The sequence below is a fragment of the Dipodomys spectabilis genome, unplaced genomic scaffold, assembly GCF_019054845.1.
Source record: "Dipodomys spectabilis isolate Male_0828 unplaced genomic scaffold, ASM1905484v1 ptg000213l, whole genome shotgun sequence".
In the NCBI taxonomy this organism is placed as follows: Eukaryota; Metazoa; Chordata; class Mammalia; order Rodentia; family Heteromyidae; genus Dipodomys; species Dipodomys spectabilis.
In genome coordinates, this window is record NW_024870890.1 from 438447 (window position 1) to 453270 (window position 14824).

Below are 14824 nucleotides of genomic sequence, written 5' to 3' on the forward strand. Positions count from 1 at the left end.
CTGAACTATCTGTTTTACAATGGCTCAAGTATGATTGTAGTAAGTTGGTGGATTGCCATAGCATGAGTCATTGTGAAGCAATCTACCTTTAAAAAAAAACAACCCCACACTGTCCACCACCAGCACATTTGTCTGCCCCCTTCCACAGAGGAAGGCTGAGGTAACTTCATCATGGGCTTCTCGGCCATGAAAAATCTTTAGGTGATGAGTAATGCACACAGCATCCACCAAGAGCTTAAATGAGATCATGAGAAAAGAGGAGGACTGGACTCCAAAGCTCTGTTGACTGGCCTTCAAAGCAAAGTGCAGACCCAGGTCTTGGAGAAGGCTCGTCTGTTTTTCCCTCTACTTCTAAAATCTTTCAAAGGTGATGCACATGCAGACAACACGGTAGTTTGACTTGCAGCTGTGGTTTGTCCTCTCACCTGTGGTTTGTTTGAGTAGTTCTAAGCCATTTAGTTGTGCCTGATCCACACTTTGTTTCCTGAGCATGATGTCTTCTTGTAGAACCTGCAAACACAGGAACCATTTGCACATGGGAGAGAGACTTCAATCAGTGTTACCATTCATTATTGCCAGAGAACTTTGATCTCTCACCTCTGAGAGCTAGGTCTCACAGAGCTGTGCATGAGCCAACACCGCAATACTCAAAAATAGCCACTGTTCTCATGGTTACAACTCTTCTTTCTACCTCATCCATGCTCACAGTCATAACTTACCACACCCTCCTTTCCAGAAGATGCTCAGGGCCCTGTGGAAACTGGCAATGCGGAAAGACCGAGGCACCAATTCACGGTGGGTCCCATGGTAAAATCACAAAACACAGAGGGAAAAATCCAGCTAACTGGATAAATTCAATTCCCATTTATGAGCAACTATAAAAGAACCCTGTATACACAAGCAAAGTGCTTTTCTGAGTATAGCCAATCACATAAATCATAATGGACACAGAAGAATGCAGAAAAAGAAAGATAAAATAATGACAACAGAAATGAAAGGAAACGAACTTAAATAAATGAAAATACCCGAAGCTCGGCCCGCTGTTTCCGCAGTCCCTCGGGGCTGCACTCCCGGACCTGCAGTTGGCCCAGCTTGCCGTGCACTTCGTTCAGCCAGTTCATCAGCTCAACTTCATCCTCCCCGAAAATCTTAGCATTACATAAGGCCTGCTGGAGGAGCTCAGACCTGCTGTGACTTCTCTCTTGAATCTCAATGTACCACACTTGCGAGGAGTCTAGTTTACTCTGCACCATATCCTTATCCTCCCTGGAGCTCAAAACCTTTAAGGACTGGCCAGCGCTAACAGCCTGGTGTAAATGTTTACTGTGAATGATGATGTCATCTTCTAAGGCCTACATGAAGTTTCAAAAAAGGAAGAAAATAACAAGAATGGACAAATAAAAATGAAAACAGAACTTAAATGACATTTGAGATGATTTAGTTGGCAAGTATGTCAAAACAAAACAGTAACACATAACTCAAAAGTCACGTCACAAAACCATAAAACAAATGGAAAAGTACGTCTGGCGGGTGTGCGATTTGCATCTTACTTTGTGCTGGGCAATTTGCTCCTCCAGTTTGGATGCTTGGGTTCCTACGGGTTCACAGTTCGCCAGCCTCTTCTCCACGGTCGTCAGCCAGTCATTCAGCGGTTCTAAGGTTTCATGAAACAGCTGGGCTACCACCGAGATGCCTTCCAACTGACGGTTCCTGTAAATGCACCAGGACCACGGTCCGTCAGCGAGGAGGGAGGTGTGAAACGGTCCACAAAAGCCTTCCCTCGTCTTCTCCCACTCCAGCCTAAACGTTTTTGGTAGACATCCCCTAAGGGTAAAATTTCAATCTACCATTTAGAGGGCATGTCACAATAGTTCTTAGATTAAATAAAGTGGAACTTTATTTAGATTAAATAAAGTGGCCTTCACACGTCCCTGGGCCTCATGGAGGGTAAAGCCATCTTTTCTAACAATGATCCTAACACTCCTGGGGATCATTACAGCCATGTTATAGCCATGTTCTGTCAACAGCACCACAGCGACCACGAGGAGGACAGGCTGAGCCCAGAGGCCATGTGCAGCTGTGACAGGCATCATGTACTCATTGCATACCAGCAGCTGAGGTTATGTACCCAAAGGGTCACGTGACCCACGCACACCTTCCCTGAGTTGGCGGAGAATGCTACTCGATGAAAGCAGAGTGTCTGCTGGATTAGCCAGAAGCAGCGGCTAATGCTTTAAGGATCACACCAAGTTCTCAACTTCATTGAAGGCCTGCAATAGTTTGAGAGAACTCTCCGCTCAACTGCAGAGGGTCCAGTCCACAGCTGCTTTCTGAGCCTTCAGCTTGTCCATAGTGCCCAGGGACCTTGCTATATAGAACAGGGCATCCAGCCCACTCAACCCTGTCAGAACCTGTGTCACAATCGAAAATGGTGCTGTCTTCACCTTAATTCCTAGGGAAATACAGGACTGGAAAAGTTAGCTGTCTATGAAGACAAAATTGGTTACAGAAATTGGGGCCATCTTCATCCTACCCCTAGATGGCTATATTACAAACCATATATACACAAAACTTTTCAAAGACCTTTCATGGAACCGTGTATGTTTCCTTTTAACTTCTGGATTATCTCTAGTTATGACTCCCTTTCTTCTATATCTATCTGGAATCAATGGAAATGATAGGTTTATAATGACTTTTCTCAGTACTGGATTTTGAACTCAGGACCCTTGTGTTTGTCAGACCAGTGCTTTACCACTTGAGTCATACCTCCAGCCCTGCTTTTTTGGTAGCTATTTTGAAGATGGAGTCTGAGGAACCTTTTTGTTTGGCTGACTTCGAACTTCGATCTTCTAGATCTCAGCCTGAGTAATTAGAACTACAGGTATGAGCTACCAATCAGTGTGCAGCTGTAATGGTGTTTAATTGATTAAAGCTGTGGTTATGTGACCAAATCTGTGAACAACAGATGCAAGTATAAATGGTAATTATTACTAATATCCCTCCACCTGATACTGCTGAAGGAAAAGAAGAGTGGTTATAACAGTAAAGTGGAGAGGTGGGCATACACTTTTCTTTAAAAACAATTACTGTATTGTCAAAGCTCACAGAACTCATAAATGTTATAGACCACAATAGACAATTTGCCCCATGAAAGTTAGAATGTGTTTGTGACTTTAACTAAGCACAAACTATCCCACAATACTGTGAAATTTGGGGAATTATGTAATCACTTAATCACTATAAAGAATTAGAAAAACATAAAACAAAACAATCACTGGCAGAATCTCCCTTGCAGCCAGGGCAGGATGTCCAGGGAGTCGCACAGGGCCAGTCAGCTGGCCCGGATAAAGCAGGGGTTCAGCCCCCTTCGGGCACTTCACGCTGTGACCACAAAACTCAGGAGCAGTCGGAAGGAACTTCTCCCTCCCCACTAGTTCCAGAGGAAGCAGGAAAGTACGGAACAGGAAGTGGAGCTGTGACTCAGAGGTAGAGCACTAGCCTTGAGCTAAAGAGCTCAGGGACAGTGTCCCGGCCCTGAGTTCAAACCCTACAACAACAAAAAAAACAGACATCTATGGAACAAACTCGCTCTGTTCACAGGTTCTTCTGCTTTCACAACTGATTCTCAAGGTGTCTACACCGAACCTTCACCAGCCTCCCCTCCCCACCTACTCCACCCCTCCCCTCCCACAGCTCCGCTGTGCTTCCCTGCCCCGTCCAGGTTCTTCCTCTTCTGCACCCTCACACACCCTCAACTTTTGCTTGAAAACCTTCTCCACTGCTACACCCTGCTTGTCTGTACCCCAGCAGGCCGCAGGAGGGGCCTGAGGGGCTCGCTGGCCGCCAGAGCCCAGCTCTGTGCCCTGGCTCACAGGGCGGAGGTGAGCATGCGGCGAGTGAATGACTTGGCTGGGGACCGGTAGACAATACATGGGATCCAGAGGGTGGACACCGCAGTCCTCACGCCCACACCCAGCAAGCACGCAGACTCGGGATCCCCGCCAAGGCCAGCGGTCCTGCTCGGTGCGAGCCCGGAGCTCGGCCTCACCTGGCCTCAGCCTTCTCCAGCAAGGCCTCCCATCTGCTGTCCAGCAGGCCCAGCTGCTTCTCCACCTTTGCCCTGTCCGCAGGCTCTGCAGTGGCAGCCATCTTTTCTCCCTCCTGCTTGATAACCTCCACGGTAGACTTGCGGTCATCCAACAATCTTTGGAGAAGCTTGAGGCAAGACATTAAGAATATATGTGAAACAAATACAAACTAAATGTGCTTGAGGCATTTTAGGGAGCTGGACTGGTGGTTTGAACGTAGGGTCTCAGGCTTTCTAGGCAGATGTGCTACCATGATCCCCCGCCCTATTTTACACGCTTACATGTGCCAGAAGTACATAGTTTATGTGGATGCATGCATAAAAGGACTTAAGGAGTGGAAGCTTAAAGATGAGTAATTTGGCTCATTCACTGAACCTGTGGCAGACACAAGGGCCCTGGGGTAGGGTTTGTTTTTGCCGTTTTTTTAAGTAGAGGTTGCTGACCTCTGTAGTATTGAGTTCTAATATAAAATTTGGGATAAGGCCAATGAATCATGGGGAAAGTACAAACTCTCTTACTTGAATGAAATAAGAGTCTCCTAGCCATTTGATAATTATCTTCTCTGTCAAAGAAAAAAGTTACTGCAAACCACTTTCTTCAAAACTCCTATAACAGACAATGCAGTTAACACTCAGACCAGGCTAAGAGGTTAACAAGGCTAAAATAGGAGGTCACTGACCGACCATCTAAAGGAACAACTTTTAAATCCTGTCAAAGGATGGAAACTAAAAAAGATGGTTTTCACCTATCATCAGACAGGTGAGGATTCTCCGAAGTAAACCAAACAAGACCATACACTTCACAGTGTAGCAGCAGACACTTACAAAATTCAACTTAATTCTAATTACACATTCCAAGATGGCTACAACAGTGTTTGACCTGGGGAGCCAGAGCTCAGTGTTAAGATGCTGTATCTCATCTCATCAAAACCAACAGCCCGGGACCAGCTGCTGTGCACAGAAAGCATGTCTCCAACACGAAGTGAGGAAGGCCTCCTTAACCTGGTCCCAACCCATCATCAAAGACTGAGATTTGGCAAAGGCCCAGAAGTGAAATGCAAGAAGATGACTTGGGAATCAAGACAGGGACAGGAGGAAAGAGGAGGACAGTCTAAAAGGAACATCAGCTGGGAAGGCGGCTCAGTGGCAGAGCGCTCGCCTCGCATGCATGAAGCCCTGGGTTCCATTCCTCAGTACCACATGCACAGAAAAAAAAAGCCAGAAGTAGTGCTGGGGCTCAAGTGGTAGAGTGCTAGCCTTGAGCAAAAAGAAGCTCAGGCACTGTGCCCAGGCTGAGTTCAAGCCCCAGTCCTGGGGAGGGGGGGTGGGGGGGAAGGAAGGTCACAGGATCACACCTTCCCTTGACAAAGTTAGAACTGAGTGGGCTACTTTGGATGCACTTGAATAGCAACGATTCTAAAGAGTACAAAGGCAAAATTGGGGCTGAGAGTGTGGCCTAAGTAGAAAGCACACACACACATCAACAGATAGATTTTATTGGTTAATCACTGTTAACTAACTGGAGAGTACCTTTAAGTTGTAAATGGTGATCATTTCAAAAATCACATAAATGCACTAAGCTTCCAGCTCCACTCCATTGATCTTTACTTCTAACTTTATCTGTAATGGCATGCTAGGGCTTCCCAAGATTTTTAGTACAAGGTAATATGAGCTGACCCAGGGCCTGCCGGAGCTGCTGTGCCAGCCCCAGGCAGTAAGGTTTACATTTAAGAAAAAAAAAAAAGAGGAAGTGGCACTGTGGCTCAAGTGGTAGAGCGCTCACCTTGAGCTGAAGAGCTGAGGGACAGCGCCTAAGCCCAGAGTTCAAGCCCCACAACCGACAAAAAAAAAAAAAAAAAAAAGGCCAAATGCAGAAGTGTATAACTTTTTTAACTGGGAAACAGTAATTGTATGTATTTGAGATACCGTGTGATGTTCTGGTGTTGAAAAGATTAAATCAAGCTAAGCAATCTGTCTAGCACCTCACCTCCTCTATTTACCTTCCTCCTATATACAGAATATTTTAAAGCTTTTAAGCAGTTTTGAAATACATATTACCAGTTTTGCTAACTGAAATAAGCCAGAGATAGAAAGAGAAGTTAAATTTTAATTACATAGCTTTTATTTGCAAAACATTGAACTAGAAATCATGTACTTCCTTGTCTTTAAAGCCGGGCAGAAGAACCCCTTCCTGTCTCTCTGCACATCAGAGCAGCCACACCACCGCCCCACGGGGTCAGTAAATGCTGCACAACTAGCCACGGCCTTCGGGAGCCTGAAGCTACATGTGTACCCCAAGTCCTCAGCCCTATGAAGTTGTCATTCCCCAGGTGGGGGACTTAGCAAGGCCACAAAATCTGAGTGTATCGAGTCCAATGCTGGCCTTTTTTGCAGGCTAATCTATCAGAGGATGCCTTCCACCACCAGCCTACCATGTAAGAGGGCAGCAGAATGTCTGCCGGAGGCCACCCTGTCCAGAAGCCTTGGCACTGACATCCTCCGCACACAGAGTCCACCCCTCCCAGAGCCCTCCTGCCACACCCTCCGGTCACAACCTACAGACTTAGTCTATTGTCTTTCCCTTAGCCCTCCCTTCCCAATAAGCTTCAGGCTCATTGAGGGATTTGTGCAGTTTTTACCCTGTGCTATTTCCTCAACAACTCTGCAGAGCAGACCTTTGGCAAGTATTGGTTGCATGACTGACAAGAGCCAGGGACCAGATACCTTATCAAGGTAAACCTGAAGGTACATTTTAAACTCTCCATAAATGAGCTTTAATGTGCAACACAAAGGTACCACTGGCTTACCTTCTGCTCCTGTATCTGGGCCTTCACCACTTTGAACTCTGCGGAGGGAGGCTTCTGATTGGCCACCAGCTCCTCAGTGTCTGCCATCCAGCTGAGCAGGGACTCCAGGGCGTCCTGGAACCGCCCGCAGTGCAGCAGGGCTGCCTGCAGCTGCGCCGCCCGCTGGGCCACCTGCAAGGGGCCAGTTGTCTCCACTTATCACTTGTTTCAGAAAATACTCGAATCCGCCACCAGCCGCCGCCCCTCATGCTTATTTTTCCAGATCACTAACTTTTTTTCACTGCCAACCAAAGCACTGGGAGTGGGCAACACCTGAGTAGTAGAAAGTATGCCCCGAAGGCCAGGCCCTGAAGGTGAGTGCCAGGAAGGACAGTGGTTCCTGAGTGCTTGGATGTGCCCCTGCACGGTGATGACAGTGCACGGCTCTAATACTGTGACGGTATCGAGCGGAACAGCACTGGCTTCTCGTTCTTATCACTGCAATCAATTTTCCGTTCTACTGCTCAGATGAAAAGAAAGCATTATAGCAGAAAGACTCAGAATTTTATTTTGCTAGGAAAAGTAACTGTAAAATAGCCAGCTAAATTCTGCTCTGTCCAGCACTGGGGCCCCTTTGTGAAGAGCTAGGACCTGGCTTTCAAGCAAATGTCCTACATGGATCATTTCCTTGAGGAACAAAGCTGTAGTTGGCATGGTACTTGAGACCTCAAGAAATCTATTTACACACAACACTAAATTCCAGGTTGGTTTAGACAGCACTACAACAGAAGTCAACTTTAAAGAGTGATGGGTTTTAACACCTGTGCAGAACAAAAGATAACCACCAACACTACCAGCCCAACACCAGTGGATGAGGACCAGAGTCCCACTGAGTCAGGATGGCCGTCCCCACCTCTGCGGGCCAGGCTTGGCGTCACATGCAAAGCTGCCTGCCTCCGCGGGCCAGCAGTCTCTCAGATGCCAGGACATGATTTCTGGGATTTAGGAAGAGGTGGATCTGCCTCTTTCGGGTATATGGGTATTTTGAGTTCAGGGTCTACAGCCAGGCTGGCGGAGAGCTGCAGCTTCTTTCTCTTTGTCAGAGTGAAGCAAGTCCCAATGCAGGGATGAGTGGATTTTGCAGAGAGAGAGAGGGAGAGAGCAAGAAGGAGAGAGGAAGAGGGGGAGGGAGAGAGGGAGAGGGAGGAGGGAGAGGAGGGAGAGGGGGAGAGAGGGGGAGAGAGGGGGAGGGAGAAAGTGAGAGGGGGGAGGGGGAGAGAGAGGGCAAGGGAGAGAGGGAGAGGGGGGAGGGAAAGAGGGAGAGGGGGAGAGAGGGAGAGAGGGCGAGGGAGAAAAGGAGAGGGGGGAGGGAAAGAGGAAGAGGGGGAGAGAGGGCCAGGGAGAAAGGGAGAGGGGGCAGAGAGAGGGGGAGAGAAGGAGAGGGGGAGAGGGGGAGAGAGGGCCAGGGAGAAAGGGAGAGGGGGGAGAGAGAGGGGGAGAGAAGGAGAGGGGGAGAGGGGGAGAGAGGGCCAGGGAGAAAGGGAGAGGGGGGAGGGAGAGAGGGAGAGGGGGAGATAGAGGGGGAGGGAGAGGGGGAGAGGGGGAGAGAAGGGAAGGGAGAGAAGGAGGGAGAGAGGGAGAGAGGAGGGAGGGAGAGGGGGAGGGAGGGGGAGGGGATGGGGAGGGAGATGGATTCCAGATTCTTTTGAAAGATGACTACCCAGTAGCACAGAGCCTGCGTCTGTCCGTCCGTCCACCCGTCGGTGGCCAGCTGGGGGCAGAGGCTGCGCGCAGCAGAGGTGTGCGTGCTTTCTGCCTCAGGCCACGGGCCAAGGGGTGGCCAGCAGAGCTGCGGCGCCGGCGGCTGTGCCTCTGTCCTGATGAGACACTGGCAGGAACGGGCCCTGGTCCCCCCGTTCGCTCCAGCTGTGTGTGGTCCCCAGCCACCCACGGGGGCCATGCAGTGTGCAGCCGCATGAAGGGCAGACACGTGCAGGAAGTGGACGCCCGTGCCCGGGACGAGGGGTCATGGACAAGAGCGCTAGGAGGGTTGTACCTTCTTGTTGAGAGTCTTCCACCGCACGTTGGCCGCGTCCAGGTCCTGCTCCAGGCCCTGCGTGCTGGTGCCCTTGGCCGCACTTTGAATGAGGCCCTGGCCCAGCCAGTTCACGTCCTGCTGCTTCCCCTGCAGGGGCTCGATCTCTTCTTTCTGGAATGCCTGCAGTGGGAAGGGTTCCACTTCTGAACAACAACCAAGTCTGTAATGAGCAATGACTTAGCTACCGCGTAGTCAATGCTATCAATACTGCAGAGGTAAAGGCTTCACGGTCAGAGCCTGTGCCCATGCCAGCCTATGGTCTGAGTAACAATATCAAGGCAAAAAGAAAAACAAAACAAAAAAGGAAATCAAAACACAAAAATAAATCTGCAGCATAGCGAAACCATTGAGTACCAAGGAGAGATATGCTAAGTATATCAAATCAGATTACCTACAAAACTAAGAAGATAGAATTATGTGTCTTCTCCTTAGTGCTTCATTATCAAAGCAGGAAAGCCTATTATCTCCAATTAACTGTAGTAAAAGAGTTCTGGAAAATGCTAAGGAGAAAAGTGGTAAGACCCATGACTTGAGAAAACTCTATGGACACAGTGAGAGCAAAGGAGGATACTCTTAGAGGAGGCACACAAAGGTGCAGTGCCGCTATCCCCCTGATCACATGAAGCAATCGTCACCAAAAGAAAACAGGAGAAAGATGCTAAGATGGAGCCAAGATGGGCGCTGCTGGGCCAGGCCTCCTTCAAAGCACTCATGAGGATAGAGCTGCTAGAGCTGCTGGCCAGGCCTCCTTCAAGGAGCCCATGAGGATGGCGCTGCACACTGGAGACTGGAGCTTAAGACAGGAAGTGGCAGCCAAGGCCATGGGCAAGATGAAGTGGCCTAGATGCCAAGCACACAGCCTGCCAGAGCTGCTAAGATACAGTACCAGGAAGAGTCAAGCATGGCCTTCCAGGGCACCAAGGATAAAGGCAAGACAAGAAAGGGACAAGCATGTGTGGAAATGGCTGGGGTGCAGACACCACCAGCCCTTGAGGTCATTCGGGCCGGTCTGCCACATGTCAGGGCACAGCAGCCCGGGATCCCGGCTGCCTGCCCCCAGGCAGGCCCTTGCCAGTGCTCCCCAGCCAACTCAGGGGCCAACATGCTGGAGTACACTTCATATTCCATTACTATCTGCTTCCTTTGCCCTAGTTCTAGGCCCAGGGCCTATCACAGCATCTTGAATGAAATATGTGCCCAATGTTTATTTGCTGAATTGAAAACAGTGTAGGAAAATTACAGCTGTGTGTTCAGGTGGATGTCATCAGTCTCTTATCAGATAGCACTGGGGGCAGACACACCAGTTCACGTACAGTCAGCATGAATGTGTATAATGCGGGGCCTGGAGAATGGATGAGAAATGTCTATTATTTTCACTGAGGAAAGGTAATTGCAGGCAAATATTAGGGTAAAATATGGTTGGGCACTCTGAGTCATTACATAAATAATAAAGGAATGGTTAAACAGAATACATGACAGCAGAATAAAGGCAAATATTACAAGAGCACTTCAGGGCTATGGCTGAGGCTCCGTGGTAGCACCTGCTTCACATGCCCGAGGTCCTGGGGTCCCTGGGGCCAGAAGCCACCAGCATCACACAATAGCACCCACAAGAAAATCACAAGCACGGTATAAAGAAACAATTCTGAAAGATGGAGAGGCTACAGGAGACAAACTTTCCAGACGTGATCTGCTGCCTAGCGCACAGGACACTCCTATGTTGCTACAAATTAGTGATCATTTCCTCTACAAGTCCTTTGGTAGCCAAAAGTCCAAGCTGATTTTTCTTTCTCAGAAAATTCATTATGAACAATTTCCATACTGGCTAACTGTTCCCTATATAAAAATACTAGATATAGCCGGGCACCAGTGGCTCATGCCTATAATCCTAGCTACTCAGGAGACTGAGATCTGAGGATTGCTGTTCAAAGCCAGCCCGGGCAGGAAAGTCTGTGAGACTCTTATCTCCAATAAACCTCTTAAAAACCAGAAGTGGCGCTGTGGCTCAAGCGGTAGAGTGCTCACCTTGAGCTGAAGAGCTGAGGGACAGCGCCCAGGCCCAGAGTTCAAGCCCTATGACTGACCAAAAGAAAAAAAAAAAATACTGGATATTTGAAAAAATCAGCTATATATAATTAAAGCAATGATAAAATCTCCCAAACCAGGAAGAACTGGACTGAAAAGTTTTTCATAAATTTGTAAGGTTTTAAATTCCAATACACCAATAAGAAGTTGCAGCAATGTGAAAACAGAATTTTAGAACAAGACTCTTTCTTTTCTACATTACTTTCAAAGTTCTACTTCTCCGAAGTAGATATGGTCACTTACCAAGAGTGATAGGTCTAGCAAAACTGCTACTGGCTTTGGCCATTATGATAGTTACCAAGAGTGAGGGAGCTAACAAAATACTGTATCTTACTTTCAGGAACTTGGACAGTACATTATACTTTGGGGGAATGTTTTTAGGACAAATAATCTAATGTTCTAGTAAATTGTCTTTCTTAACTTTTGATCTTGGCTTTAATGTTAAGGCTGTAGAGCTGAGCAGGTGTAGGTGAGTTTATAATCATTTTCTAAAGTGGTATAAACCATACAAAAAAATCTACTATCTACAAATACACAAATCCATTATGGGGGGGTGGAGTGGGGAAAGCAGCTAAACTTTTAAATCTGCAGGCCGCTTGCTAGGTATTCAAGAACCAGGAGACTAGGGCAGTTGTTGGTTGTTGGTTTTTTTTCTGATCCTGACTAAATTCCTTATCTCTTGGTGGTAACATAATACATGGGAGGAGAAACTTGACCCAGTAAACCCACAGAAAAACACATACCCAAGACACACACAGAGAAAAAACTCATTTACCAGAAGAGTTTAGTAACAGTACCAAAATAACTGAACTTCAATCTGAGAGGGAAGAAAAAAATTACAGGCTTGATAAACAGCCTGCACTCCTTCCCAAGCTGCTTTCTGAGTTCTCGGAAAGTTCCGGCGCTGTAATTCCTGCACAAAACAGTGCAGCGGCAACTCCACTCCCAAGGCAGGGCTCCGGAGACCTTTCTACCACATCCAAAAGCTCCTCAACCATCTGCAGACCACCACAATCTCACACTGTTTGCACCTCATGACTAAGCCTGTGCAAGGTCAACAAACCCAAGAGAAGCGCCCTTAAATGGCAGTGTTAAACCAGAGCTCCTGCAGAAGTCTGGCATGGCCTAATTCATGAGGAGACTTTTTGAACAGAGGGGACAGCCACCCCCTGCACAATGAACACAGCAGGACCCTAGGCAGGGGGGTTCTCTTCACTGGTCTTGTCAGCAGCTGGCACAGCTTGCGGGTATTAGTCAACCTCCCACCCACCTAAACCAAGGGGCTCCAGCCCCGTTCCACACACTGTCGAGTACTCTGCCACAGAACCAGAGGCTCCAGGCATCGCAGTTTCACATTTCTGTTAATTACCTGCATGGGCTGGAAGCCATTGCAGACAACGTCTGACACTCCTGCCTGAATCTCGGCTTTCCTGGGCCCTACCTTCTTTCTTGCTGGCTTGAGTTTCTGGGAGCACTTTGTGTGGGCCGCCTCCACCGCCCCTTTCCCCGCAGAGGCCCGGCCAGGCTCCTGTGAATCACACTGTGCCAACCGTGTGCCAGTCTCCAGCAAACCTGTGTTCCCACAACCCCCCAGGGCTGTAGGAGAAAGAGGTAAATCCTGAGGGGGGTCCTTCAGATTCCCCCCACTTTGTGCCGCCCCATAGGATTCCTTTCCGCCATCTCCTGGCGTCATCAATGGATGATATTCAGGACTCCCTTTCCGGTTGTCCTGCAGGTGACGATGTTCCCTTTGGACACTTGCACGTTTGGTTTCGCTGAGCCGAGGCACATCCTGCGAAGCCACTCTGAAATGATCATCAAGGTGGGCGTCACTGCATGAAAGCAGCGGGATTTTCTGTTCACTGGTGGAATTCACAGGAACACACGATCTACACTGCTCTGCTGCACGAATATCATCAGCGGAGCTCAAACTTCTCAGTCTTCGCTGGTCTTCCGTGACGCGGTCCTGTCTGTCCTCTCTCTCGGCTGCGGAGCCACACAAACCAGAGTCCTCATCCTCAGAGGTGAGGGAGTTCGTTCCCCACCTGCACCTGCTGCTGGCCTTGGGAACAACCTCGGAGCCCTCCGCAGGTTCAACACCCGCGCTATCACCTTTGTTTGCATAATCCATAAAGTTGGCTGGGACAAGCATCCTCCATGACCGCCTATGTTCTTTCTTTTCAGCATGAGACTTAGCTCTGGGTAATCCTGAGGTCCGAATGACATCACTATTTAGTTTGAGTGCATCGAAGATCATCTTTTCATCGAGTTTGTTAGCTTCACGACCCCGCGGCTCAAAGGCACTGGGTGTAGTCAAGGCACTGTTGGAGCATAAGGAACTCCCATCCAGAGTTCGGTGACCGTAGGGCAGAGTCCGCTCGCTGAAGTGCCTGGAGCACAGGCTGCCCTTGGAGCCCGAGTCTATCTGCTCATTGAGTCTCACGGTGTCGTAGATGGACCGCTGGGGCACATAGCAGTCTTCAATGTTCAGGTCCTCCTCCTCCTCCCCCTTCCCCACACAGGGCGGGTTCTGACGTAGACAGTCAGGTCGGCTCAGTGGCTTTCCCATTCTGGAGCTAGTCAAAACAAACACTGGGGCTGGCACAGAAAGGAAGCCAGAAGGTAAAGCATCTTGCAGGGAAGTCCACCCGTGAGCCTCGCTGGGCAGCGCGTCCCGCATGGAGACACCAGATCCAGGAAGAGGTAACAGGAGGCGGGGAGAATCAGCCCTTTCACCCAGGGGACTGGGGACAGAGTCTAAGCGTATGTAAAGTGCATCCAGGACAGCGAGCAGCAATCGACTTCTCTGTCTCTCCCAACCCCCAAGTTCCCTTCCACACAGTGCAAACACAGAAAAACAAACACACCCTCAGCAGCCGCTCACCCGCAGCACTCCGCAGCCCGGCTTGCCCTTTGGAGTCTAATGTTGCATCTGAAGTTTCTAGATTAAAATTTCCCAAAGAGCAAGCTATTTTTTTAAATAGGCTGAGGTCTGTTCAACTGTAATCCACTTCAAGATACCTTGCAAAACTCCAATTCCTTTATAAATAAGCCATGTTTCAGAAACTTAAAAGACAATGTACTGTTCAGGTTAAGGCACAGAATCAATCTTCAGAGAAAATAAGTTAAGTCTAACGTTATAAAAAAAAGTAAAAGGTTTGCTTTTCTTTTCTCGGAGTGAGGTGGGAGCTGTGTAAATAATCTTGATCTGAAAGGCAGTTTTTCTTCCCCGCTGTGTAAATAATCTTGATCTGAAAGGCAGTTTTTCTTCCCCGGGAAGCTTCTGCCTGGGGGAGACTTCAGAGAGCAGGGGTAGATTTCACAGCCCTTTAAGGTAAGCAGTCAGAAGCTTCTCTTTAAAGATTTGACCGGTATCCTTCCTTAAGGCTGACTCCACCTGAGCAACGGTGGACACGGAGCGGGTCCTGGGGTCCTGGTGGCTTCTCTGAGGCAGGGTGGGACTCACGGTCAGCTCCAGGCACCCGGAGAGCTCTGCTCCGGGAGGAAGGGAGCGCTGCTGCTGCTGCTGCTGCTGCTGCTGCTGCTGCTGCGGTGGCCGCCCTGCCAGGCACAGCGGGGCTGGGCTGGAGGGGACCGTGCGCGGAGCCACCCTGAGCTGCGGAGCCCGGCACTGCCCGGCCCCGGGCTCAGGGTGCAGGCTCTCTGGCCATCCTCTCCAGCCCGTGTCCAGATGTCCTCCGTCCACAGGCGGCATCTGCTAGGTCCCAGCCCTCTAGGGCTCCAGGCTCACTGGCCTCTCACCTCAGA

The 14824-nt window shown here is 49.1% G+C and overlaps 1 protein-coding gene across 4 annotated transcripts in view; it reads right to left on the reverse strand.

The window, feature by feature from the left end:
- The window catches only part of Dst (dystonin), a 327245-nt gene that overhangs the window by 64047 nt on the left and 248374 nt on the right, over positions 1 to 14824 (reverse strand). For all 4 annotated transcript variants that reach the window (XM_042696942.1, XM_042696940.1, XM_042696939.1 and 1 more), the window contains 6 exons: positions 8930 to 9091; positions 6895 to 7065; positions 4049 to 4215; positions 1551 to 1710; positions 1026 to 1352; positions 426 to 510 (listed from right to left, as the gene is read on the reverse strand). In XM_042696942.1, the coding sequence (XP_042552876.1) occupies positions 426 to 510; positions 1026 to 1352; positions 1551 to 1710; positions 4049 to 4215; positions 6895 to 7065; positions 8930 to 9091 (1072 nt within the window). The remainder of the gene's footprint in view (positions 1 to 425; positions 511 to 1025; positions 1353 to 1550; positions 1711 to 4048; positions 4216 to 6894; positions 7066 to 8929; positions 9092 to 14824) is intronic.